This window comes from Lynx rufus, unplaced genomic scaffold (genome assembly GCF_022079265.1).
Source record: "Lynx rufus isolate CCGP_SWC_20201006 ecotype Redwood Valley unplaced genomic scaffold, mLynRuf1.p SCAF_14, whole genome shotgun sequence".
NCBI classification, from domain to species: Eukaryota; Metazoa; Chordata; class Mammalia; order Carnivora; family Felidae; genus Lynx; species Lynx rufus.
The window spans coordinates 13,265,281-13,292,880 of NW_025814828.1; the positions used below are offsets into that span (position 1 = coordinate 13,265,281).

General features: G+C 40.8%; 1 protein-coding gene across 1 annotated transcript in view; it reads left to right on the forward strand.

The window, feature by feature from the left end:
- Positions 1–27,600, forward strand: part of REPS2 (RALBP1 associated Eps domain containing 2) — a 218,407-nt gene that overhangs the window by 96,985 nt on the left and 93,822 nt on the right. Inside the window, exons 6-11 of the mRNA XM_047076346.1 lie at positions 2,158–2,296; positions 9,298–9,361; positions 12,246–12,388; positions 17,719–17,813; positions 24,571–24,640; positions 26,013–26,066. Coding sequence (XP_046932302.1) covers positions 2,158–2,296; positions 9,298–9,361; positions 12,246–12,388; positions 17,719–17,813; positions 24,571–24,640; positions 26,013–26,066 — 565 coding nt within the window. The remainder of the gene's footprint in view (positions 1–2,157; positions 2,297–9,297; positions 9,362–12,245; positions 12,389–17,718; positions 17,814–24,570; positions 24,641–26,012; positions 26,067–27,600) is intronic.

The following is a 27,600-nucleotide window of genomic DNA, read 5'->3' on the forward strand; positions in this document are numbered from 1 at the left end:
GGTTTTGCCCCTGGAACCTGGTCATATGGGCATGTTCAGAAAGTGCTAGTGTGGAGCACTTGAATTTGGTGGGAGTGTTTTGGAAAATTGTGTGGTCCACTGGGTGCTTAGACTGAATTGTGGCCTTTCTTGCTTTATTTGTATTATTACCGGGATGTTAGGGGTTTCTGAAAACAATTTGGAAGCAGCCCAATTTAGAAAAGTCCTGATACGGAGTAGGCTGATTTTGAACAATAGATAAAGTGGAGGGCAGTTACTTGCTGACTGCAGTAATGCATTGATGCTGATGGAAAATAATGAAGGATATGCGCTCATCCCTTGAGTTCTTTGAGTCTTCATTCCTTCATCTGGCAAAAGGATAATAATACCTGCTATGTCTACCTTTCAGAGGTTTTGAGATGCTCAGATGAGATAGGTGTGTATAGTCCTTGGTAAATTCGAAAGCATTCTATGAATTTAAGGTATTAACTAATGATCAGTGGCTTCGGGGGGGCATTTAAAAATGGTTTGATTTACATTTAGTGGAAATTCACCTGTTAAATGAAAACTTTAAAGATGACATCTCAAGGTTATATCACAGCTCAACATTTTATAATCTCATTTCCTCTCTGAGAGGCCCCAGAGGAGAGGAGAGCTGGGTGTCCCTGGGAAGAATTACTTGCTGGGGTGGGGGGTGTGTGTGTTGGGGTGGGAGGAAGGGTGCAGAGATGGTTGGATGTCTTTTCTAGGGTTAGTGAGTAGAATGCTGTCCTAATGATTAATTTCTTGATAGTGTGTTCAGAAGCAGGCGGCTTTATTAGCAGTAATATCTCTTCTTTCCTAGTTTGCTTTTGTCCTTAAGGCTCACGTTGCTTGTGTTCACCTCTTGGTTCCATGGAGGTGGCCCTTGGCAAGTAGCTCCTTAGCCTTAGGGTGGATGGGAGGGATGGAACCACTTGTGCTTCTTGCCTCATTGCCTCTTATAGTCTTGTGTTCTCCTGAACTACTTTTCCGGTTGTCTGTATCCTTAAATCCTCAAATTTGCCTTGCATGCCCCCTAGTGGCAGGTCGGATGCACCCCTGGTTGTGTCATCCTGTTTGCTGTGGTCAGGAGTGGTTGTTCTCTACCTAGTTCCGTTTCGGAGCATTATTCCCAGTTCACAAATGCAGAACGAGAGGTTCTGTGATCCTCACTTGCCACTCGAGTAGGACCTGCGGAGGTGGCATTGGAATTGGAACTTTGGATTCCCAGATTTATACACCGGGAATGCCTCAGAAAAAAGATGACGTGGTTATAGCTTTTGTAGATTTTTAAAAATGGTTTAAAAGGAATCTAGATTATTTTGCTGTCTACTCAGCTAATCTGAAAGGGTAAAAATGTGGTGAATATTTGAAGGTAAGAATGATCATCCTTTTGGGGCACCTGGGTGGCTCGTCGGTTAAGCGTCAGACTTCATTCGGCTCAGGTCATGATCTCACAGCTCGTGGGTTCGAGCCCCACATCGGGCTCTGTGCTGACAGCTCAGAGCCTGGAGCCTGCTTCAGATCCTGTGTCTCCCTCTCTCTCTGGCCCTCCCCCACTCACACTCTGTCTCTCGCTGTCAAAAAATAAATAAAACATGGGGCGCCTGGGTGGTGCAGTCGGTTAAGCGTCCGACTTCAGCCAGGTCACGATCTCACGGTCCGTGAGTTTGAGCCCCGCATCAGGCTCTGGGCTGATGGCTCAGAGCCTGGAGCCTGTTTCCAATTCTGTGTCTCCCTCTCTCTGTCCCTCCCCCGTTCATGCTCTGTCTATCTCTGTCCCAAAAATAAATAAACGTTGAAAAAAAAAATTAAAAAAAAAAATAAATAAATAAAACATTAAAAAAAATTGAAAAGAAAAGAATGATCGTCCTTTTTACTCTCTCTTCATCACATTGGAAAAACTTTTGTCCCTCACCAAGTACTCAGTATTTCATGCTCAGTCCTGTTAACAACTTTGAGGTATACAAAGAAACGTATAAAGCATGCTGTCTGCCCCTCAGAAGTTTATGTTCTCATTACGTCCTAGTTACAAGGTGTTTATTCTCTTGAGGAAAAAATAAGTATAATGTGTAACTTTTACTGACGTTTAATATTTCTACTTCATCTCGCTAAAGACAAATTCTCTGAGCATTTGCATATTTATTTTTTATAAAGTCCTTTTCCGTGGAGAGAGAACCGCAGGATAACAACAGTAATTACCCAGATGAACCCTGGAGGATAACAGAAGAACAGCGCGAGTACTATGTCAATCAGTTCCGATCCCTTCAGCCTGACCCGAGCTCCTTCATTTCAGGTAATGGAGTCTGATGGGTGAAGACCTGGGTCCCAGATCATTGTCTCACACACATAACAGTACACATCTTGAGAAAGAGTCCACACAAAACGAATGTGACAGCCTTTTGTGATTCCAGTTTGTTTTCCTCTAAGATTGAATTTCTTATCAACTATAAGCCATGCAGAAAAATACTTGGCAATGACATTTAGAAAATTACATTTCTGTTTCGAAGAGGTTAAATGGAATTTGGGGGAACCTGGTCTAGACCTGTGCCTTATTAGCTGGGGCACTTCTTGAAATGATAGACTGTGGCACCAAGGTGACACCTTTAATTGCTTCTTCATATTAGAGCCAAGATGTAGCATGGCCTTCTAAAGAGTTAGCGTCACAAGTCTCTTTATGTCATGTACGCTTTAGAAGTCCAAATTCATGCTTGTTTCCTTTGGCTCAAGTCTTTTTCCTCGGGATTTTCTGAGAGAAATTAAAATACAGGAGGAAAATTGGCCAGCAGTTTTATGTCCACATGTCTGTTCTTCTGGGTTGTCTTCAAAATATGTATTCCCATTGATTTCTCCTGTAAAATTCAAACTGAGACAAATTGGTTTAATTCCTGTGTGCCTATGTTTTACTGGGCTGAAGACTAAACAAACAGTGAAATAGTAGAGCCTGGAAGAAAAATTCATAAAACTTTTTTTTATAGTTCAATTTTGAAGAATAACAGTATGCCCTCCATAATTGTAACCTGACATACTGAATGTGGACTAAGACTAATTTTCTCTCGAGAAATAAGGTGTGTAATTGAAATATACTTGTACAAATTCAGACATCATTTCTGGTTGGTTGGTAAAAGCTTTATTGAAAGCACAATATTGTAGGTAGAGCAAATTAATGTTGACAACATGGCTTAAAAAAAAATAAGCAGAAACCCACATTGACCATTTGCTGACCTTACCCGCTGCTTAAGTGACTTTCTTCACAATGTATGCAAATCATTAGACAAATACAGATGGTAGCTCTTAGGAGTGTTTTTATTTTCTTTTAACCTTTTTATTTTGCAGAATTTCAAGTACGGATACAGCTAGAGTGGCTAGTATAATGAATCCCTATGTACCTATTACACAGCACCAGTGATTTTGTTTTGTCTATATATACTCTGTCAGCGCAGATGAGTTTGAAGCCATTACCAGATCGTTTCATTTGAAAATGTTTCAGGATGTATCTTGAATGATAAGAAAGACCTCTTTTAAAAACATAACTGCAATTCATGGGCACACATTAAAAAAAATGCGAAACATGTTTCCTTAATGTCCCCAAGTCTTTGTTTCCCTGGTTGTCTCACCAGTGCCTTAAAAATAGTTGAATTTGTTCGAGGTCAGAGGGGTTCATATATTGCAGCTAGGTGATGCCTCTTTTAAAAATCAACTTTATTGAGATTAGCGTACCATAAAATTCACTCCTGTAAAGTGTACAGTTCAGTGGTTTTAGTGTTTACAGAATATATTCACAATCTAAATTTAGAACGCTTTCATTACCTCCCAACAAACCACCTGCTTATTAGCAATTATTCCCCACTCCTTCTCTCCCTCCCAGCCCTCCATAATGACTAAACCACTTTTTCTCTCTATAGTTTTGCCTATTTTGGGCTTTTCCTATAAATGAAATCGTATAATGTGTGGTCTTTTGTGTGTGACTTCTTTCACTTAGCATAATATTTTTAAGGTTTATCCGGGTTGTACTGTGTGCTAGAACGTCATTGAACTTCACTGCTGTTTATGGCTGAATAATTTCCACTGTGTAGATATACTACATTTTATTTATTCATCAGTTGACGGGCATTTGATTTGGGTTGTTTCCACTTCTTGGCGATTAAGAATAATGCTGCTGTGAACATTCGTGTGCACTTTTTTGGTGTGTGCATGTATGTTTTGATTTCTCTTAAATGTATAGCCCGGGGTGGAATTGCTGGACCATATGGTAACTCTGTGTTTAATCATCGGAAGACCAGTCAGACTGTGTTGCATGGTGCCTGCATCGTTTTGCGTTGCCACCAGCAGCATGTGAGGGTTCCGGTTACTCCACATCCTCACAGACACTTGTTTGTCTTTTGATTACAGCCATCCTAGTCATGCCAGATGGGCTGAGACTCCAAGAGGGAGGGCCTCAGGCCCCTTGCCATGAGGGTCTCTTGGCTTTGGGCGAGAAAGAGTTCAGGAGCGGGCTGTTTAGAGAAAGAGACACAAATTTATTAAGTATAGAAGTAAGAAAGGAGCTACTTCACAGACAAAATAGCTGTCTCTTCTCTCAGGTGAGGAAGAGGACCTCCCCCCCCCCCGCCTTTGCATCTAAGAAAGTGTTTTATGTGTTTTTAAATTAGTTGACTATATAAGAAGGGGCTTACTCTTTAGCTTTGGGTTTATCATTTACACTGAGTGGTTAGTTTTTCCATTGTCTTACGGTTGTGAAATTACCCACAGGGAGCAATTTTAGGAATGTCTGGCCTTTGTGGCTTTTACTGCCAGAGGGAGTAGGGTCTTATGGTCTCCCACGAGTCAGATCTTGTGACTCTCTTTATTACCTGCTGACTTTTAGGTTAAGGGTCAGCCGAAAACCACAATGGCTTTGCTTTGGTCAACTTGTCTTCCTCCCTCCTGTCTCACTAGTGGATGTGAAGTAGTATCTCTTTGTGGTTATGATTAGTATTTCCCAGATGAATAGTGACATTGAACATCTTTTCATGTTCTTATTGGCCCTTTATAGATCTTGTTTGGGGGAAATGTCTATTCATATCCTTTGCCATTTTATTTTTTTTTAATTTTTTTTTCAACGTTTATTTATTTTCGGGACAGAGAGAGACAGAGCATGAACGGGGGAGGGGCAGAGAGAGAGGGAGACACAGAATCGGAAACAGGCTCCAGGCTCTGAGCCATCAGCCCAGAGCCCGACGCGGGGCTCGAACTCACGGACCGTGAGATCGTGACCTGGCTGAAGTCGGACGCTTAACCGACTGCGCCACCCAGGCGCCCCTCCTTTGCCATTTTAAATAAATACTGAACGGTAAGAGTTCCTCCGTATAGGTATACCTCGGAAATATTGAGGGTTTGGTTCCAGACCACTGCCGTAAAGTGGATATTGCAATAAAGCAAGTCAAATAAATTTTTTGGTTTCCCAGTGCATATAAAAGTTATATTTACGCTATACTGTAGTCTGTTAAGTGTGCAATAGCATGTTATCTAAAAAAAAAACCAATATACATATTTTAATTAAAAATAATTTATTGCTGTAATATGCTAACCATCTTGTGAGCTTTCTGTGAGTTGTAATCACTGATCACGGATCACCATAACAAATATAGTAATGCAAAAATTTGAAATATTGCAAGAATTACCAAAATGTGATAGAGACCCGAAGCGAGCAAAGGCTTTTGGAAAAATGGTACCAATAGACTTGCTCAACACAAGGATGCCACAAACCTTCAATTTGTAAAAAATGCAGTATTTGCCAAGTGCAGTAAAATGAAGCATAATAAAATGGGTATGCCTGTATTCTTGATACATGTTCCTTATCAGACTTGATTTGGAAATATTTTTTCCCAATCAATGGCTTGGCTTTTTATTTTCCTAGTGGTGTCTTTTGAAGCACATACGTTTTTAATTCTCTTGATGTCCAGCTTATCTATTTTTTGTTGTTGTTGATTGTGCTTTTGGTGCCATAACTAAGAGATCGTTGCCTAATCCAAGGTCATGAAAATTTATATTTTTTCTAAGAAGATGTATTGTTAGAGTTTTATCTCATATTAGAGAGTTTATATATCTCTGTTATATTAGAGTTTTATCTCTTATCTTTAGGTCTTTGATCCATTTTGAGTTAGTTTTTGTGTTTTTGTGTATGATATGAGGTAGGTATTCAAATTTCAATTCAATTCAAATTCTTTTGCATGTTGATATCCAGTTGTCCCGGCACCATTTTTTTGGGGGGGGGGGTTGGAAGATTCTTTCCATGATTTAATTATTTTAGCATCCTAGTCAAAATTTAGTTTACCATGAATGTGAGGGTTTGTTTCTGGATGTTAATATTTTTCCACTGATTTCCACTGTCTAGTCTAAAGCCAATACCACACTGTCTTGAGTATTGTAGTAGGTTTGGAAATTAGGAAGTGGGAGTTCTCCAACTTTGTTCTTTTCAGTTTTAATTGTTAAAAAAATGCTTTTTAATGTTTATTTTTGAAAGAGAGAGAGAGAGAGAGAGAGAGAGCAAGCAGGGGAGGGGCAGAGAGAGAGGGAGACACAGAATCTGAAATAGGCTCCAGGCTCTGAGCTGTCAGCACAGAGCCCGCCACGGGGCTCCAACTCAGGAGCCACGAGATCATGACCTGAGCTGAAGTTGGATGCTTAACCAACTGAGCCACCCAGATGCCCCCAGTTTTAATTGTTTTGATTTCAGTTTTTAGGGATTGTGCTTTTTGAAATTTAGTTTTATACTTACATAAAATTTTTACACAGTTCTGAATTTGAATCTACAAAAATGATGAACAAAGTCTAGCTTCTGTTCCTATCCCCTCTCTTCCTTTCTTGCTCCCTTTTTAATGGTTTATCTGTTTTTAAGAGTAAAAGCAAATTCATATATGTATGTGTATGTGTATATTCTTATCTCTCATCTTTTGTTAGATAAATGATAACATAGTATTTGTACTTCTCTCCACCTTGCTTGTTCCACTTAACCCTATGTCCTGCTGATTATTCCATAGTTGCATGTAGAGATATTTCCCATCCCCTTTTATAGTCGTGTACTATTAGATTGTGTGATATGCAATCATTTATTTAACTGGCCCTCTTTTGGGATTATTTATAGTCTTTTGCTATGATACATATTTCCATTGTGAATAGCCCTCTGCACATGTCTTTCTTCATTTTTGTTATTTTTGTCAGCGTATCTTTGGGTAGTGTGATTTTACTAGACATTGGAAAACACTCCTTCATTAGGCTTGTGCCATGTTGTCATTGCACCAGCATCGTAAAAGATGCTCGTTTTCCCACAGTCTTGTTATCACAACATGTTTACCTACTTTTGTATTTTCCCTCCATTTGATAGACAAGAAATCCTGTGTTTGGTTCAAATTTATAGAACTCTTATGAAGAATATTGAATTTTTAAAAATATGGTTAAGAGTCAATTGGGATGCTTGGCTGGCTTAGTTGATAGAGTGTGTGACTTGATCTTGGGGCCGTGAGTTCAAGCCCCATCTTGGGGTAGAGTTTACTTTAAAAAAAAATGGCCAATTAGATTCTATTTCTGTGAACTGTCATAGCTCTACCTGTTTTTACATTGTGTTATTGGTCTTTATTTTTTAAAGGTCTATATCTATTCAGTATGTTAACATTTTATCACTGATATATCAATGCTATATATAGCTGTGTGTGTGTGTGTGTGTGTGTGTGTGTGTGTGTGTGTGTGTGTGTATTTTAACTGGGCTTAGAGACTCCTTGCAGTAAAAAGTCTGAATCCACATTTTGATGTTTGGTTGCTGACCGCTTCTTAAAGACTCACCTCTCTCTCTTTTGCGCCATATCAGGCTTCACAGCAGGTCTGAAAATGGCTGGAAAGGGCAAGGAAAGGAAGCTGGCTTGGGGTTTCTAAGTTGGCTGGGAGTGGGGCTGGGGTGAGGGTTCTGGTTCACTGATGGAACTTCTCTTAGCACCAAAAGAAGGGAGCACGTGGGCTCTCATCAGTTTCCTCCTCTGGCAGGCGGCAGCCAGAGTACAACTGAACTTGTTAGCCGTCAGCTTCCCGGTGGGCCCTACCTAATCTCTTCGGGACACCATGGCAGAACACCCTCTGTACTGTCTGAAGACCAGGCCAAGTCTCTTGTTTGGGTTTGGACCTAGTGTGATTTGAAGAAAGGATATTAAGGGGGAAAAAGAAGAATGAGTTGAGGGGAGAATGTCTTTATATCTATAAAATAGCTGGTAAATAGGCTTTCAAGACATTTCTTGCAAATGTTTGACACAAGGTGGCTACGTCGATGGCCAACAATCCTATGTCAGCATTATTTCCAGGATGCTTTTGGGGAGAAAGCTCATTGGTTAGTAGGGCACTTTGCCTTTGATCCATAATAATCTATCAAAGGAAAATAAGTCTGCTTTAGGATACATTATAATCCATTGTTTTAAGGCCAATTAGAAGCCTTGAGATTGCCAAGGACTTTTGACTTTATCGGCTTAGAGCTTGAGGCTTTGATTTAACTGTTCTTTGTGTTAGAATTGAGGCCTTTGAATTTTGAAACTGGTCTGAGAGCTGAAACCATAAAAATTTCTGTCTCAATAAGGGTGGGTCTAGCCATAAAAATTTCTGTCTCAATAAGGATGCGTCTAACATTAAGTGCAGTTGGGACCTGGAGCAGTGTAACATGTAAAATGGAATTACCCGATTTCAACTGATACTGGTAAATTTGTGATGAATAAAGAAAGTAGCAAGAGGTTCCTGGAAGTTTCTCAAAGAGCCACCAAGAGATCTTAAATCTCACCAAAGTCTTTACCAAAATGTCTGTTTTATCTTTGTGTGATGAGATTAATGGTGTTAATTTTCTTCTTTTTGCTCTGTTTTATTTTTTTTAAGTTTATTTATTTTGAGAGGGAGGGTGGAGGGGGGAGAGAGAGAAGAGGAGAGGAGAGGAGAGAAAGAGAGAGAGGAAGTATCCCAAGCAGGCTTTGCGCTGTCAGTGCAGAGACCGACACAGGGCTCCATCTCATGAACTGTGAGATTCTGACCTGAGCTGAAATCGAGAGCCGGACACTTAACAAACTGAGCGACCAGGGCGCCCCTAATTTATATGTTCTTTTAAAAGCTGTTAATATGTTGTTTTTAGTCATATGATTTATAGTTGCTTTGATGAATAAGTGTTATGTTTGTTGTCATATGGTAGGAATTGCTGAATGAAACAATGGTGATTCATTTACATGTAACTATAAAAGCTGCTCTAGATGAGTAATTAATGATTTATTTAAACAGTGGCTTTCTTGGCAGGTTCTGTGGCCAAGAACTTCTTCACCAAATCAAAGCTTTCCATTCCAGAACTCTCCTACATATGGTAAGTACAATTAATGCCATATAGTATCATACTGTCATTACATACCCATCCCTTAGTTTCTACTTTTGCATTTGGAAAGTCTTATCTTTTGAATGTTTTTTATTTTTTATTTTTATGTATTTATTTTTTTAATGAATTTATTTTATTTAAAAAAAATTTTTTTTAACCTTTATTTATTTTTGAGACAGAGAGAGACAGAGCATGAACGGGGGAGGGGCAGAGAGAGAGGGAGACACAGAATCCGAAGCAGGCTCCAGGCTCCAGGCTCCGAGCTGTCAGCCCAGAGCTCGACGCGGGGCTCGAACTCACGGACCGCGAGATCATGACCTGAGCCGAAGTCGGACGCTCAACCGACTGAGCCACCCAGGCGCCCCTAAATGAATTTATTTTAAAGAGCATCTTCCCTTGGGGTGTTTCTCCAATTCCCATTCCTATTTATTTACTTACTTACTTACTTACTTACTTACTTACTTATTTATTTATTTATTTATTTTAATTTACATCCAAGTTAGTTAGCACATAGTGCAGTAATAATTTCAGGAGTAGAACCCAGTGATTCATCCCCTATGCATAACACCCACTGCTCATCCCAACAGGTACCCTCCCTAATGCATCTTGCCCATTTAGCCCATCCCCCCATCCAGAACCCTTCCAGCAACCCTCAGTTCTCTGTATTTTAGAGTCTCTTCTGTTTTGTCCCCCTCCCTGCTTTTATATTATTTTTGCTTCCTTTTCCTTATGTGCATCTGTTTTGTAACTTAAATTCCACATATGAGTGAAGTCATAGGATATTTGTCTTTCTCTGACTAGTTTCGCTTAGCATAACACACTCTTAATTCCATCCACGTTGTTGCAAATGGCAAGATTTCATTCTTTTTGATTGCCGAGTAATATTCCATCATTTATATACCACGTCTTCTTTATCCTTGCATGTTTTTTTTCAACAGACTTAGAGAGTGAATGGAACTTAAGATTTTTGTTGCTGTGAAGATTAACTTGTATGAGAAGCATAATGATCAGTGTCTGGCACATAGTCTGCATTGTAACTATTAGCTGTTATTTAAAAATGAATTTCCCAATTATTATCCTCCTCTAGATGCCTTTCCTGTCTAAACAATTGTGTGGACCCATGAGCATTTCCGTCTCGTGAATTGTATTTCTGAATGTTTCTGTTCAATATGATGCAAGTAACCAGAGGATCTCGAAAAGCTATTCTTAATGATATCTTATGAGGCCAGGTGAACAGAAGGCCCACAAATGTTTTGGAATTAAGTCAAATTTGGCTCTTCTAGCTGCCTCCGAGCTTCACAAATTTGGCTGGTGTGTATCAGCTGGGCCCCCATTCAGATGTGCAGCTGTGGTGTGCCCTGCACCTTGCTGCCACGCAGGCCGCGGCCGGGCTCCAGAAGGGCCGTGTGGGGACGGTCCAGATGGCCGGTTTGCGTGGACGAAAACGCTTGCTGCCTGTCTAAACTCCCAGCTGTGTGTGGGCTCTTCTTCCTCAAGCCTGGGTGGGAGACCATGCTGCTGTAGATATATAATTAAAACACTGAATATTTACGTAAGACTTTTTTCATGAGGATTTATAGAAATCGTGGTAGGGCTTAAAATTGCCTGTCGTGTTTTGTGCGTTTTATTGGAAAACTATTGCAATAACATTTGTGAATGCCAACGTATCTGGGATCCTGAGCTGGATTTAGGTTCTTCAGCGGTATATTCTAGCATAATTTTTCTTTTTTACGAGAAGCCTTATATTAGATTTTAAAGCTAGGGGAAAAAAAGAAATTATCATTTTGAAAAGAATACACTCTGTTTTTGGCAGAATTCCCAGTTTTAACATTATTGGCATGAGGCCTCCTATCTTTTTGTTGAGACATATCTGCAAAAGCTGAATGGTATTCTCTCCACCCAGCGTTTGAAACAGTTCCCTGACTTCTCACCCGGGGTGGGGGGGGGGTGGGGGGCTGCTCCTTCAGGGCTGGCTCATTCTAAATATTTGAGGGGAGGAGGCTGTGAATGGTCCAAAGGAAAGTTAGGGAGCTTACCTTCTGTACTTCTTTGGAATAGTGACACCTTGCCAGCGCAGGTTTATATCCTATCTCTTTACTTGTCCCAGCACAAATATGGCATCTCTGTACATCTATGAGACTAGTTGAGCTTATGGTGTCTTACTTTGGCAAATGGGTTTGTTTTGGGCTGAGTAAATAGGTCTGTGCCTTTCAGTGGGAAACAATGACTGAAGCAAAGATAAGCCTTTTCAAGACTCTTCCTTTCTGCCTTGCTGTCTTATCTGCTTCCAGCCTTCCCAAGTTGCTAGTTTTATCTGAAAACCTAATTTAACCAGTGTTTATTGAACTTACTTGTATTTTCCCAGGAGGGAATTCTCAAGCAAATTTTTTGGTACAACATTTATGTGACTTAAAAACTTTAAGGTTTTTCCTTAAAGCTGGAAACCCAAGTGCTTATTTGTGGGCCCGGGTACGTGTATAACGTCTGGGACAACGACACAGGCCAAGGTCAGCCCTTCCTTCGACTACTGTGGGCACCGGGTCTGGAGCTCTTCATGCCGCCCGGTTATCGAACGACTCTCAACCAACTGGCCTTATTTTCCTTTTCGTGCTCTAGTGTCTTGTCTCATGTGCTCGGTGTTGTAAAACAGACCTCCCGCAGAACCCAAGGAGTGTAAAGTCTTGTTTACAAAGGGCCACTGGTGCCAGCGCTCTTGATCAGCATTTGTCCTCCAAGTGCCCCCTGAGATTTCATAGGAGTTTGGGGACTTTGCAGGGCCACCCCCAGCGACCGGGGGAGTTGTGTTTGCATGTACGAGGCTGAGTAACTTTTCCTCTAAGCCCCGTGTTAGGTACTTGTGACATGTTGTATTTAGGGAACTGAGTGATGCTGACTGTGATGGAGCCCTGACCCTGCCTGAGTTCTGTGCTGCGTTTCATCTCATCGTGGCCCGGAAAAACGGCTACCCGCTGCCAGAGGGCCTGCCTCCGACTCTGCAGACAGAGTACCTGCAAGCAGGTAAGGCCTCATCATAAATCCTAAACCTTGGGCATTTTCCATCCAGACGTTATAAGAACCTTTTGTGCCTTAAGGTGGTATCCAGGTACTTTGCAGAGTCCTTTGTATCTAAAGTAACTGTCCTTTAACTGATATTAGACTCTCACAACTTATAATATGAGTAATAGGGATGATGTGGGTAAAGTGTGAGTTATCTGTTACTCCTATTCTCGTGCTCTCTGGATGGATTTGAATCAGTCCCTTACCCTTTTGTGAAAATTACCGAGTAGGCAAGTACTAAACCTCTCAGCTGATACAAAATGAACAGGAACATCTTCCTGTAGAGCCAAGTTCTGATTTGGCATCTTTAGGTACACCCCAGTGTCCCCAAGTGGCTTGGGGCAATGGAATAGAACTCTTATACCTAATGAAGAAGTTATAAATTACATGCCATGAAATGTGCCGAGTGCCGTAATCTCAATGTACTCTTGATGAAGTTTTACATCTGCATATACCCATGTAGCTGCAATCAGATAAAGATAGAAAATCCCAGCACACCACAAGGTTGGAATAGAGCTCTTTGTCTTTCTCCTTAATAAAGCTATTACCCCCAAACCCTTTTGATAAGAAAGAGTCATGGTGAGTCTAACATTTTTATCCATTCTTTTGGAAGACTGGAAAATTAAGTGTCTCTTGCCCTTTTCAAAGGCAGTGGGCAATGATACAATTTCTGTTACTCAGAGAAGTATAGCTTCCATTGAAAGGGTCCAGAAACAACTGGTACTGTCAGTAACCTTTCTTTAGGGAAGGTCTCTTAAAAACATGAGAGCTAGTCATGGATGATTATTGGCAGGAAGGAGCAATGTCTAAAGAAACTGTGATTAGTCATTAATAGAGTGTAAATTTTGTGGTTAGATCTAGTAAAGGCCCTAGATTATCATGTCTTGTCCCCTCATAACAACACTATATTCAAAGTGGCCAATGACTAATCTAAGTCAATCTTGGGTTCTCTGACTTTTAAATAAAAAGTTTGTCATTTTCTGTATTTGGTAGTGAGGGGGCCAAGGCCCAACCAAAGGGAAGAGAGCAAGTATGTGGCTGGTGCCAATGGCAGGTAAACATGTGGGGGAAGAGTGACCCATTATTCTGGGATCTTTCCCAAATGCCTCATAAAATGTATGCACGGGAGCGTTCAAAGAGTAGAGACTACTACTCATTTAAGAGCTTAGACTTTGCTAATAGCAGCTGCTTTCTGACCGCAGCAGGCCGTATACCCTTCCTTTCAGGCTGGGGGAGACCCTCATGGGTCCCCAGGAACTAGTTTGCAGTTGGGCACCGTGACACGCTGCTCCATTTCCTCTTCGGTGTGTCTCTCTCTCTCTTTTCCTTTTTCTCTTTGTTTCTTTTGGATTGAGGCAAAGAAGCACTAACAATCTTGGCAACTGCACAGGTTTCATAACCAAGTCAGTACAGGGTCATCCAGGAGCCCCTTCTCCTGGGAGCAGGGCCACATGGGACTTTGTCTCTCTCTAATGTGAACAGCTAACCAGAGGGCCAAGGTCTGCTCCAGGGCTATTTAGTTATATTTAATACATCACTGTTGCCTATTGTCAGCCCTGGGGAGAGTCCTGGGTAGCTTTATCTCCCATGCCCACACTTAGCTTTCTGTTTTTGGGTCTTGATTAATGCTGTTGTATTGTTGTGATGCCCTCTGGCCATGGAACCTATGCCAGGTGTCGGGACTCCTTGTTTGACAAGTCACTTTGTAGATATCCAAGTATTTCACAGACTGTTTCAAAAGTCACTAATAAAAAATTTTTTTTTACCTCGCCCCCCTACCCCCCAGGTACAAAAATATTTTATTTTATTTTATTTTATTTTATTTTATTTTATTTTATTTTATTTTATTTTATTTTATTTTATTTTATTGTTTGGCCCACCTTTAATTAATTAATTAATTAATTGTCAAGTTGGGTAACATACAGTGTATTCAGTGTGCTCTTGGTTTCAGGGGTAGATTCCCGTGACTCATCGCTTACATACCACAGCCAGTGCTCATCCCAACAAGTGCCCTCCTCCATGCCCATCTCCCATTTTCCCCTCTCCCCCGAGTGGCTAAAATTAACAACTCAGCAAACAACAGGTGCTGGTGAGGATGTGAAAAAACGGGAACCCTCCTGCCCTGTTGGTGGGAATCACTAATAAAAATTTAAAAAATCTGAAAGCCCTGAGCAAAAAGTGTGTTAATGGAAGTCAAGTAGCATTTTGATTCCTTTATTGCTGCAAATGACTGCTTTTGTCTTGCTTATGGAGTGGGGGGGGGGTGGAGTCTGTAAAATAGAGTGCCAGTCAAGAGGCACCTTCCTTTCGTTTGGAATGAAGCCCCTTGTTTGTTCCTGGTCTTTGGTGGAGGCTGTCAACACGTATTTATACAGCAACAACTGAGGAACCCATGACATACCCTTTAATTAAACAAAGACTTCACATCATTTCCAGGGCTTGTGGGATTAATCATAAATAATAATTATATAGTTCTAACAAAAAACCTGAGAGATCTCTTAAAGCCTCATCAGGCTCAGTGATGGTATATTTTAGGCAAACCCTGAGCGTTTTAGCAGTTAACTTTTTAATGCTTTATCACTCATGCTTATCTTTATATACAGCTCAAGAAAGTGGCCAGAACTGTCTAGGTTTTCTCTGTGCTTTTAGACTTTGCAAAATATGAGGGATTCTGTTCATTTTGGGGGTTCATTTTTATGATATCCCACCTGTTTCTTTTTAATGTTTATTATTTTTGAGAGAGAGAGAGAGAGAGAGAGAGACAGACAGACAGACAGACAGCAAGCAGGGAAGGGGCAGAGAGAGAGGGAGACACAGAATCTGAAGTAAGCTCCAGGCTCTGAGCTGTCAACACAGAGCTCGACGTGGGGCTCGAACTCACAGACCGCAAGATCATGACCTGAGCTGTAGCTGGCCGCCCAACCGACTGAGCCACCCAGGGGCCCCATCCCACCTGGCTTTTTTAAAAGCTTAGTTCCTGTTCCAACTTTTTTTCTGATTAGCCTACATTCAGTCTTTTACAAAAATGTAATCCAGTTTTCAACAAGGTTGGTGAAGAGTATAAATTTGGTTGATACCATCATGCATTTACAATTACACAAGCTTGTTTTCAGTAAAATAATGAAACAAACTGTTGTGTCTGAGTTTTTCCCTAACAGTGAAAATGAAAGGGCACCGTTGGAAGGAAAAGTTGGTTATTTGATAGCTTACCCGTGGGCCTTTTGATATTTTCCTGTCTGGGTGACTGGGTGGATTCTGGTATAGATTTTTACTATAGAGTTTGTTAAAAATAATTATGTGAGAGGCACTGTGTTATTCTTTGTGGTCAGAATGCTGCGTTCAGAAGAGTGTTCCTACTGTCATGGAACTTGCCGGCAGTTAGAGGATCGATGTTAAATAAACTCACATACTTGTAAATCGGAGGCAGTGGTAGGTGCTGTGAAGGGGAAGTTCAGCTGCAGCAAGAGGGTGCGTCACCTCAGGGAAGGCTTCCTTAAATATTTGAGCTGACATGTGAAGGGTGAGCTAAGGGCTGTGTAGGTGAAGGAGGGGGAAGAGTAGGCTGTGGGCAGAGGGGACAGCAGATCTACTGCAGAGGCCCTGAGAGGCGGCTTGGAGCGTCGGAGGCATGGAGACTTGAGGCCACAGTGGCTGGAGTGCAAGGAGCCGGGCCTGGAGGGGCTGAGGATGAGGGGCTGAAGGGGCAGGTAGGGAACAAATCACTGGCAATGACGTTGATGGGTTTTAAGCAGGGAAGTGCCCCAATCAGATTTGCTGTTGGAAATGATCGTGCTGGTTGCTGACTGGAGAGCAGGTTTTGAGGAGCAAGGGTGCAAAAAGAAAGACCAGGTTACTGGAGCAGTCCAGTCAGGACCCCAGGGCCTGTCACTAGGGAGGTGACAAGTGGAGCTGGAGAGATAGGGACAGGCTAGAAAGAGATTTAGTAGTTAATGATGGCATTTGTAGTTTTTGAAAGCGTTACCTTTTTACTTAGCAAGACCCGCTCATGATAAAGCTTTAGTCGTGTAATTCTACTCAGATCACTGATTGGTAAACTAGAAACAGAAATCTCATCTTGGTTAAACCTGCTCTTGTGGCCAGATAGCAGAATGGTACTTGGAAAGTTGTTTTGCTGAGTTTTTACCAAGGAAATGAGACCCCCTAGTTTAGTCAGACAAATCGCCAGGGCCCATGGTTTGTCCTACCTGATATCAGTGAAATTCAAACCAGAGTAAGAAAATGAACAATTTAAGGTGCTTGTACTCAACTGTACAAGTTGAGTAGCTGTTAGTCATGGCCAGTACTTTACTGCAGAGGGAAGTTGGCATTTCAGACGCTGGTGGAGGTGGGAGGGTGAGAAAGGATTAAAAACAATGTCAATCCATTTTGATGTTTGATTCAACAAATTTTTTAAACACAGCATTAAAATTTTGATTTCTTAACAGCTGGTCTTGACAAATTTGTAGCTTCTGGCCATTGTCTGCCATGATCTTCTTTTCCTCCTTGGGATATTGACCAATTTTCTGGTTGAGACATTTCCTTCCTAATTACTTGGTGACAAAGTGGTGAAACAGAATCTGCTTCCCAGAATTGGTGTGTTAAGTATCAGTTTACCAAGTAGCACGATCCACTCAGCTCTCCAGCTAACCTAACAGCCTCTGTCACTGTTCTGTGTTCGAAGAAGCCCATAATGTGATTCTTCTTTCCTTGTAACTCAGCAAGAACTTGTGCTCTTATTTTTGTTATTCTGCTAAACAAAAGAAATGGATATTCTAGAAAGTCTTCTGGGGCACCTGTCATTGCAAGATCTTGTCTATTTCCAACAACTAGCTAAAATGAAGTATTTACATAGTTAATGTTTATAGCATTAAGACTCTCCCCATAGTTGGTGCCATTTAAAAATTGTGCTGGTAGCATAGTTAAAACTTCAGTATTGTGATAGCGAGGGTCACTACTATGTTACAACGTAAATGCTAAAAGCATGTACCTTCCAGCAGGACTGCCGGCAGTTCAAGTTCCTGCTCTTCCATTTACCAGCTCTATGACCTTGAGTAAGTTGCTTAGCTTCCCTGCTCCTCAGATGCATCACATGTAAAATGGGGAGGCAGAAATAGTATGTTGTATATGTAAGGAACTTAAAATACTACCTCCTCGTGATTAGTGCCATAACTAGTATGTCAGTGCTGGCTGATTTATTGTAATATTTAACAGGCACGGAAAAGCTGATAAGAAACAATGCCTGCTATGAATATAGTATATGTTCTTATGTATTCTTTTTGTTTTTTTCTTAGCTTTTCCTAAGCCCAAGCGGGAGTGTGCATTATTTGATTCTTATTCTGAGTCAATGCCTGCAAACCAACAACCCCGTGACTTGAATCGGATGGAGGTAAAAGGTCCTCATATGTTAATAAATAAGGGTGTGTGTGGAATTAAATCCATAAGCGTATATTCTTTATAAACTCCTGAAAATCCACTTTCATAACATTTTCTCATCATGCTGTGTACTTACGTTGAGGCTCAACCTTTCAAATCTAGACACCAGATATAGCTTATAATTATTTGTTTTCTTTTCTCCCTAGGACTAGATTTAGTGAAATAAGCAAAGTAATCTCTTGACCTTCTAGGGATGAAATTTAGGTATAGAAAAACTAAGCCAGAAGAATGCGAGCCAAGTTGTTTATTTTAACCAAGCTTTAATTTTAATGTTTATTTATTTTTGAGAAAGAGAGCGTGAGTGAGTGGGGGAGGAGCAGAGAGAGAGGGAGACACAGAATCCAAAGCAGGGTCCAGGCTCTGAGCTGTCAGCACAGAGCCCGACATGGGGCTCGAACCCACGAACCATGAAATCATGACCTGAGCTGAAGTCGGACGCTTAACTGACTGAGTCACCCAGGCGCCCCCCCCCCACCCCCAAGCTTTAATTTTGAAGTAAACATTGTAAAATTGTATTTTTAATAGTTGAGTATGAACAAGATCTAACGGACCAGAACAGTTTTGAGAGGAAGTTTGAGAACTGTGTAAAAGGACCCCAAGTCACATTTAAAGCTACCTTCTCCCTCAGAGTTTTTAGCGTTTAGACCAAATGAAGACTGGTTTGGATTATCTCAAGAGAAACCTGTAGAATTCCTACAATGTTGGGCCTTGATGTTGTTGGGGCCTAGCCACATGCATAGTGGTCCTTAGGTATGCATCAATAAGTAGGAGTCATCGCAGTTATTGTTAATATCAGCACAGTCTTCATCATCATCATCGCCATTATGATTGCTGTGATGACAGCTTATGACATCTGTTCCCATCCTAAAAAAAAAACAACTCTGGAAATGTGTAATAAATGGAGGTTTATTCATAGGCTGCTATCGTCCTCAGACCCCGGTTAAAACTGTTGCAAGATGATGGAAGTCAGAGGCAGGATGCAGGACCATTTGTTTAATTTCTTGCAACTGTGTGTGATTATTTCTTCCTTTCCGTGGGGCTCTCAGGCATATAGTCTGTGCTGCATTGGCATCCTCTGCTCCTCTGTGAGGGAACTGGCCTGCTTCTGCAGTGCTTCCTCTGATAACACCTCTCTTGGCCTCTCTGCTACTCTTTATTCAAGTCATGGCCTCTGTTACTTTCCTCAACAGATCTCTACTCGAGGGAAAAAGGTATAAAGTGGTATCAGGAGTGATAGATGTGCATTTGAAGAGTTTTAGCTTTTTACATTTCTTATTTTGCAGAATGCATATGACGGAGAAGCAAGTAGACTAGTTAGCCACTTTTCACGGCCTCTGTGAACTCGGGGGCTGCTGGCAGTGTCCGGAGGCTTGTGTAGTTGCCTTGCTTTTGTTTGTTGGCTATGGGTCCCCCTGCTTGTGTAAACTTATGAGGTCGTTAGGTGTTTTATTAAAAAATGTCATAAGCTCTTATTATTTCTAGAATGCACTCAGGTGGTCTCTGCCCTTCCAACAGAAATAATGCTGTGTTTTAGAGAAATTAATTACTGGCTCGTGTTGCTTTCCCCCACGTAGTCATTTATCATCTTTCTAAAAGGAAAGGAGCAAATATACAGTTAGCTGTGAAGTCTATAAATGCAGATGCTTTCAAACACACACTCTGATGTCCTTGATGACATTTTTGATATTCAACTTTATGGACGTGATGTGCAGCTAGTTTTATGTTACATACTTTTCTATACTTTAACTGGCTCTTTTGGTGGGGGTGGGGGTGATTAAAAAGTCTTTGCTTTGCCCTGTCCAAACGAGAGCAAAACAACAACAAAAACTCTTTCCCAACAAAATGGTTATATTCCAGAGTGGAGTGCTTTTAGATAATGATGTACTATACAGAATTCATGGCCAAAGTAATGAGGTTAATGGATGCTTTGGCCATTCAAGAAGTATACGTCAAATTTAAGTAGCTAATGATTAAATATTCCAGTTTCTTCTATTTCATTCATTGTTCTTTCTACCAGTTTTTTTTTAATCTCTCATGAATGCATGCGTGGGATTTAAATAGCTCTTGGGACTAGCCCTGTGAGGAATGGGTCCATACAGGTGTTGGTGCCATGGAGAAAGCTGTAACTGATTCGGGTCGTGAGAAGTTTGTCAGTAGTACAGATCAGATCTCCAGACAGCAGAGCTGTAACCATGTACTCGTTTCCTTCAGGAATTAAAGATAAATTTCAGATAAAGTCCTCTTTAGCATGCTTCTTAAAGTTTTATTTTATTATTATTAATTTTTTTTTATTTTTGAGAGAGAGAAAAAGTGTGAGGGGGAGGGGCAGAGAGAGAGAGAGAGAGAGGGAGAGGCAGAATCTCAAGCAGCCTCCAGACTGTCAGCACGGAGCCCGACGTGGGCTTCGAACCCATGGACTGCAAGATGATGACCTGAGTGAAAGTTGGACGCTTAATCGACTGAGCCACCCAGGCACCCCATAGCAGTGCTTCTTAGATTACTGGATTTTTCTCTTCTAAGCAGCTTTACTAAAATACAATTCACATAATGTACTTATCTAAACTGTACAATCCGATGGTTTTTACTGTATTAACAGAGTTGTGCAGTCATCAGTACAGTCTAATTTTAGAACATTTTTCATCACCTCAGAAAAGAAAGCCCATACTCATTAGCAGTCACTCACTATTCCCTCCTCCCCCCAGCCTTTGGTAATGAGTAATCTCTTTTCTGTCTCTGAGTTTGCCTGTTGTGGACATTTCATATAGAGTCATACAATATCTGGTTTTTCTGGGACTGCCTTCTTTCCTGTAGTATGTTTTATTTTTTTATTATTTTTTTTAAGTTTTTTTAATTTATTTTTGAGACAGAGAGAGACAGAGCATGAACAGGGGAGGGGCAGAGAGAGAGGGAGACACAGAATCTGAAACAGGCTCCAGGCTCTAAGCTGTCAGCACAGAGCCCAACGCGGGGCTCGAACTCACAGACTGTGAGATCATGACCTGAACCGAAGTCGGACGCTTAACCGACCAAGCCACCCAGGCGCCCCTCCTGTAGTATGCTTTAAAGTTCATGTCGTAGCGTGTATCAGCGCTTCATTCCTTTTCATTGCTGAGTAGTAGTCCATCGTGTGGATCTGCCACGTTTGTCCATTCTTCAGCTCATGGACGTTTGGCTTGTTTCCACCTTGGGGCTGTGAGGAAAAAATGCTACTGTGAACATTCATGGACCGATTTTTGTGTGAACGTGATGTTTGGAGTTCCCTTGGGTGCTTACCTAGGAGTGGAACTGTGTGTCATATTGTAACTTGTGTTCAACTTTTTGAGATACTGCCAAAATGCTTTCCCAAGCACCTACGGCATTTTACATTCATCTACCAGTAATGTGTGAGGCGTCCTATTGCTCTGTGTCCCTGCTAACGCTTTTTATTGCCTTTTTTATTTTTGCCACCTTAGTGGGAGTGAAGTGGTATTGATTTTTCGTGCTTTTGATTTAAATTTCCTGATGACTACTGATGCTGAGCATCTTTTCTTGTGCTTATTAGTTATTTGTATATCTTCCTTGGTGAAATGTCTATTCAGATCCTTTGTCCATTTATAAATTTGGTTATTATTGAGTTGTGTTTGTACATTCTGAATGTAGGTCCCTTATTAGATACATAATTGGCAAGTATTTTCTGTCTTTGGTTGTTCTTTCTTTCTTTTTTTTTAAAATTCAAGTTAGTTAACATATAGTGTAGTATTGGTTTCAGGAGTAGAACCCAGTGATTCATCTCTTACCTACGACACCCAGTGCTCTCATCCCAACAGTGCCTTCATTCATTTAACACACCCCCACCCCTCCAGCAACCTTTAGTTTGTTCTCTGTATTTTAGAGTCTTTTATGGTTTGCCTCCCTCTCTGTTTTTATCTTATTTTTCCTTCCCTTCCCCTATGGTCATCTATTTTGTTTCTCAAATTCCACAGATGAGTGAAGTCCTATGATACTTGTTTTTCTCTGCCTGACTTATTTCACTTAGCATAATACCCTCTAGTTCCATCCACGTTGTTGCAAATGGCAAGATTTCATTCTTTTTCATTGCTGAGTAGTATTCCATTGTATATATAAACCACATCTTCTTTATCCATTCATCTGTCAATGGACATTTGGGCTCTTTCCATACTTTGGCTGTTGAAAGCGCTGCTTTAAACATTGGGGTGCATGTGCCCCTTCGAATCAGCATTTTTGTATCCTTTGGATAAATACTTAGTAGTGCAATTGATGGGTGGTAGGGTAGTTCTATTTATAATTTTTTGAGGAACCTTCATCCTGTTTTCCAGAGTGGTTACACCTACCCGTGTGTCTTCCCACCAGCAGTGCAAAAGGGTTTGCCTTTTTCTGCGTCCTCGCCAACATCGGTTGTTTTCCTGAGTTGTTAATGTTAGCTATTCTGACAGGTGTGAGGTAGTATTTCTTTGTTTTTTTTCCTTTCTTGAGAGTGTCCTCTGCAACACAAGTGTTTTTTATTTTAATGAGGTCCAGTTTGTTTGTTTTTTTCTTTTGTTGCTTGTGCTTTTGGTGTCCTAGCTAAGAAACCACTGCCTAGCAGAAGCTCACAAAGACTTAGTCCTATATGTGGCCTTCCAGGAGTTGTATAGTTCTAGGTCTCACATTCAGGTTCGTGATCCAGTCCGAGTTCATTATTGCATATGCCGTGAGGAAGAGGTCCACCTTCATTCTTTCGTATATTCTTTTCACATCACTTATTAAAAAGACAACTCCCCCGCCCCCAATTGTTTTGTACCTTTGTTGAAAATCAGTTGACAAATGTGAGGGTTTATTTATGGATTCTCAGTTCTGTTCCATTGATCTACATGGATGTCGTAATGCTAGTACCACACTGTCTTGATGACTGTAACTTTGTGTTAAGTTTGGAAATTGAGAAGTCTCAGTCTTTCAGTTTTCTTCTTTTGTTGTTCTTCCTTTTAAAGAATATTTTTGCTCTTTTGGGTCCCTTGCATTTCTGTATGAAATTTAGGACAAGCTGTTCAAATTCTGCAAAAAAGCGAAGAAGGATTGCACTGAATCTGTAGATGAATTTGGGGAGTATTGCCATCTTAACAATATCGAGTCTTCTGACCTGTGAGCATGGGATGTCTTTCCACTTCTTTAGGCTTTAAAAATTTCTTTCAAAGGTGGTTGTTTTGGAGAACTTTTTATATGTTCTACTCCTAAATCATTTTCTTCTACCTAGGTATCTAGTTTATAATCCAGGTGGGAGAAGAAAATGAAAGAAAGGCACTGTTAAGATACATTCTCTGTTCTGTTGGAGACAGTAGACTTTGAATAGGAAATTCTATCTGGAGGCTTCATGGTAATGCCAAGAATGACCTGCCTGAGGATTGTTAAATCCTAGATCAGGTTACCGCCAAGCAGCACTGAACTGCATTCTTTAAAGCAGTTGAAAAACACAAGTATTGCTTATCTCACTGGGGTTGTTCAGATTCTGAAAGGCAAACCAGTGAACCTTCTGGAGCACCAGATTGCTCCAAGATTTACTCTGCTTCCTATAAGTTTTATTTGATTTTTCTGAATATGTTTAAAATAAAAAGAATATCAAAAGGCAGATAGTGACAAGTCTTCCTCCCATTCTGTTCCCCATCTACTGAGTCACCTTTTGATTTTTATATATCTTTCCAGAATTTGTTTATATATAGTAAATACTAATAAATATTATTCTGTAATCTTATCTAAGGTCACAGAGTGCATATTTAGACTTTGTAAGAAATAAATTCATAGCAAGTAGATTTTAAACAAAAATTTAAAGGAATCAGTACTTGATCAATTTGGGTATTCTATCTCATTAGTATTACTGAAGACTTCCCCTAAGTGAGTTAGGAGAAAATTTTGTTCTGGTCATCAATAAAATTACCTTATTCCTTGACAAGGAGGCTGTTTGAATCAGGCTATTGAACACTCTCTGCATAACAGATTTTGGCAGATACCCACATTATAGGGCTGTCAGAACTCTGCTTGTGAAACAGTACAGAAAGTGCAGGTTTGTTTTTGGACAGAATGGGCAAATGCTACACAGTTCTCTGGCTGAATCCCAAACCAGGTTCAGATTTAATGTGCAGTCTATACATCTGCCTAAATCTGAATAATTTTTTTCCTCTGCACATGTAAATTTCTTTAAAAAATTATTGGGGCGCCTGGGTGGCGCAGTCGGTTAAGCGTCCGACTTCAGCCAGGTCACGATCTCGCGGTCCGTGAGTTCGAGCCCCGCGTCAGGCTCTGGGCTGATGGCCCGGAGCCTGGAGCCTGTTTCCGATTCTGTGTCTCCCTCTCTCTCTGCCCCTCTCCCGTTCATGCTCTGTCTCTCTCTGTCCCAAAAATAAATTAACGTTGAAAAAAAAAATTAAAAAAAATAAATAAAAATTAAAAATTAAAAAAAAAATCTCTTCACCCAGGGTGGGGCTCAAACTCAAAACCCTGAGATCAAGAGTCATGGGCTCTACTGACTGAGCCAGCCAGGCACCCCACATGTAAACCTTCAATACAAATTAACTTATACCTCCCTAGGAACCCCCCAAAATAAAAAAGTATTAAATGTCAGGGTTTAATGAAGCCAAAATATTGGCAAGATATGTAGCTTTTAAAGCAATTTCATCATATGTACACATAATGTAATTTCCATTTCAACTTGTATAATGTATTTACTTTTCTTTTCCAAGAAGCTATCTGTTAAAGACATGGCTGACTTTCCTGTCCCAACTCAAGATGTGACTAGTGATGACAAACAAGGTATGAAAAGAATGAGTTTTCTTCCTTCAGGGACATTCTACCTGTGTTTCTTCATCCACTTCTCTTGGAATGGCTGACTTCGGGAGCATGTGGTAACAGGAACTTCCAAAGCCCCTCAACTCATTGGCCCCTTACTCACCTGTCCTGACCCTTTACTTGGAATTTGGTCATACTGATTAGGAAATGACTGGAAGCTGAAATAATTGAGAGCATAACATCTTGGGTTGGCAGAGGTGATCCCAGAACATCAGTACAAATGCACATTTGTATACAGGTCTAATCCTTGAGGAAGTTATCTTTCTGGAGAGAGCTTCTGTCCTTTGGATTTATCTTCTGTTACTTTGTGGATGTGAAGCTGTGTCGGGAAGCCAGCGGTAATTTGTCTGTCTTACTGGGCGAGTGAGAAGCAGCGTGGCTCAGTTTTCCATGTTAGCGCTACCGTTAAGCACAGAGATGAGTTGGCCTGGGAATATTTAGAACAGGAGGACCTCTCCCCACTCCCACCACTCCATATAATGCTTTATAATCTACCAGGTCCTTCCTCATTTACTGCCTTACTCAGTTCTCACAAAGCCGAACAGAGGCTAGTATGTTTTATCACCTAAAATTTAGAGATGAGTAAACCGAAATTCAGGCAGTAGGAGTCATTTGCTTAATAATAAAAAGAGTGGAGGTAAGAATAAAGATTTTCTGAGTCTCAGGCTAGTATTCCTTTTATTAGCTGATACTGATTTACTACCCATGAATGAGAGGCTTATCAGAAGGGACTAAAAATCAGTGAAGCTATTTCAAGTTTTGTTGTCGAGACCTGCCACCGATGCAACCTTGTACAGGAGTCAAACATGAAAAGTAAGTTTTCCATTAGGAAGCAATGATCGCTTGCTCTCTATTTAAATCTTTGCTCAGGAGAGGCAGGCAGAACTAGACATTTTTTGGAGCAGTGTGTACTCTGATCACGTTCTTTCCTAGCGGGTCTTAGCCTTGATTGTGCGTTGGAATGACGGGTCTGAAAGTACTAAAGCCTGCATCTCACTCCCGGAGAGATTCTGATGTCATTGGTCTGGATGTCAAGAATGAAAGGAGGAGATTTCTGGCACTTCCTGGTAATACTCCTCCTAGCCACTAGAGGCGCGCTCGGTTGAAAGTTGGTAATTCGGCTATGTTCTTTGTGGGATGAGAACCTATTTCCCTACTTCAAGGGGTCTCTATTGTTTGGGTGCTGTGGCAACTTACAGAGGTTTGTTACACCATTTTCATAAGTGATGACTAGGGATTCTTTGCTTTAATATAATGTGCCTAAGAAATAAAATTTTACAGTTTTGTTTTCTTTTCTCCTCCTTTCTCTTGTTCCTTAAAAACAAAACACGTCTAGGTTTGAAAAGTACTGCGGATGAAGCCTTACCAAAGGACGTGTCTGAGGATCCAGGTAGGAGAAAACAATTTTAATACATTTTTGTGTAATTATTTTCTAATTTAAAAAACCTAACAGTGTCAGTGAGTAGAAAATTGATGGTTGTGTATGTTTCTCTCTAAATATTTGCCTTGGGTTTTATTGTAATGAAACCTTTGGTTGCTTTTTATACCTGAAAAGAGGGTGGTTTTTTATTTTTAAGTTCTGAATTTAGGTTTCACCAATAGGAGCACTCAGTTTGAAGTTAGAGTCTCATTGTTACTTTTACTGTAAAATTGGAAAGACTTGGAGTTGAGAAGATTTCAGTAAGCCATTGTGGTTTCTGTGGAGTAAGGAGCTAATGGGGTAGATCAAGTGGAGGCCCACAGTTGAACTTCTCCATTTCCAAAGCAGAAATCTCCAATGTTTTCATGAAAATTCACCACCAGGAAGGCAAGTAAGTAAATGTGCTTCTACATGGAGGAGATTCCAAGGAGAAAAAGAAAAGGTGTGTTTGCCCACGTTCTTGGAGAGTCAGCACTGTGTCTGTGAACCAGGGAGATGGCCAGGCCTGTGTCCTCAGCTCTCTTGATGGGAGCCATCACTGAACTAAGATGAACCTAGTTAAAAACAAACTGGCTAGGGAGGGCGTTACTATTTGGAGCTCCGGTTACGAGGACATGAAGGAGGTTGCTGCATTCTTATTGTTCTCTCTCATAATATTTAATAAGTAAATCATGTTTGTTTGGGTTAGTTAGCTATCATCCCAAGCTTATTTGTTTAAAGTTGGAACAAAGGAGTCGATAGAACATTGAGGCTTATGCTATAGTACAGTTTTCCCCAGACACCAAGTTCATTTGAGGTTTAAAAGAGAGAGGGATAGGGGCGCCTGGGTGGCTCAGTTGGTTGGGTGTCCAACTTCAGCTCAGGTCATGATCTCACAGTTTGTGAGTTTGAGCCCCACATTGGGCTTTGTGCTGACAGCTCAGAGCCTGGAGCCTGCTTCGGATTCTTTGTCTCCCTCTCTCTCTGCCTCTCCCCCACTTGTACTCTGTCTCTCTCTCAAAAATAATAAATATTTAACAAATTAATAAAAAGAGGAATGGAGGGAGAGAAGGGAGTAGAGGGAGAGAGGAGGAGGAGGGGAGAGAGTGAGAATGAATACAAATGAGAATATATGATTGATTTTAGTGAAGAGGTCTAAGAATCTGTGTTTTTAGATCGTCTGCCAGGCAGTTCCGGTGTGTAGCCTATTTTTGGAACCTTTGCCTCTAGAAGATGATATTAAGAAATAGAAAATTGTTGGGGTGCCTGGGTGGCTGAGTCAGTTAAGCATTTGACTTTGGCTCACGTCATGATCTCACGGTTTGTGGGTTCAAGCCCTGCATCGGGCTCTGTGCTGACAGCTCAGAGCCTGGAGCCTGCTCCGGATTCTGTGTCTCCCTTGCTCTCTGCCCCCCCTCCCACTCGCATTCTGTCTCTCTCTCAAAAATAAAATAAAACATCAAAAAAAAAAAAAAAGAAATAGAAAACTGAGTTTATAGATCAACCATAACTCCCAAAGTGGTAG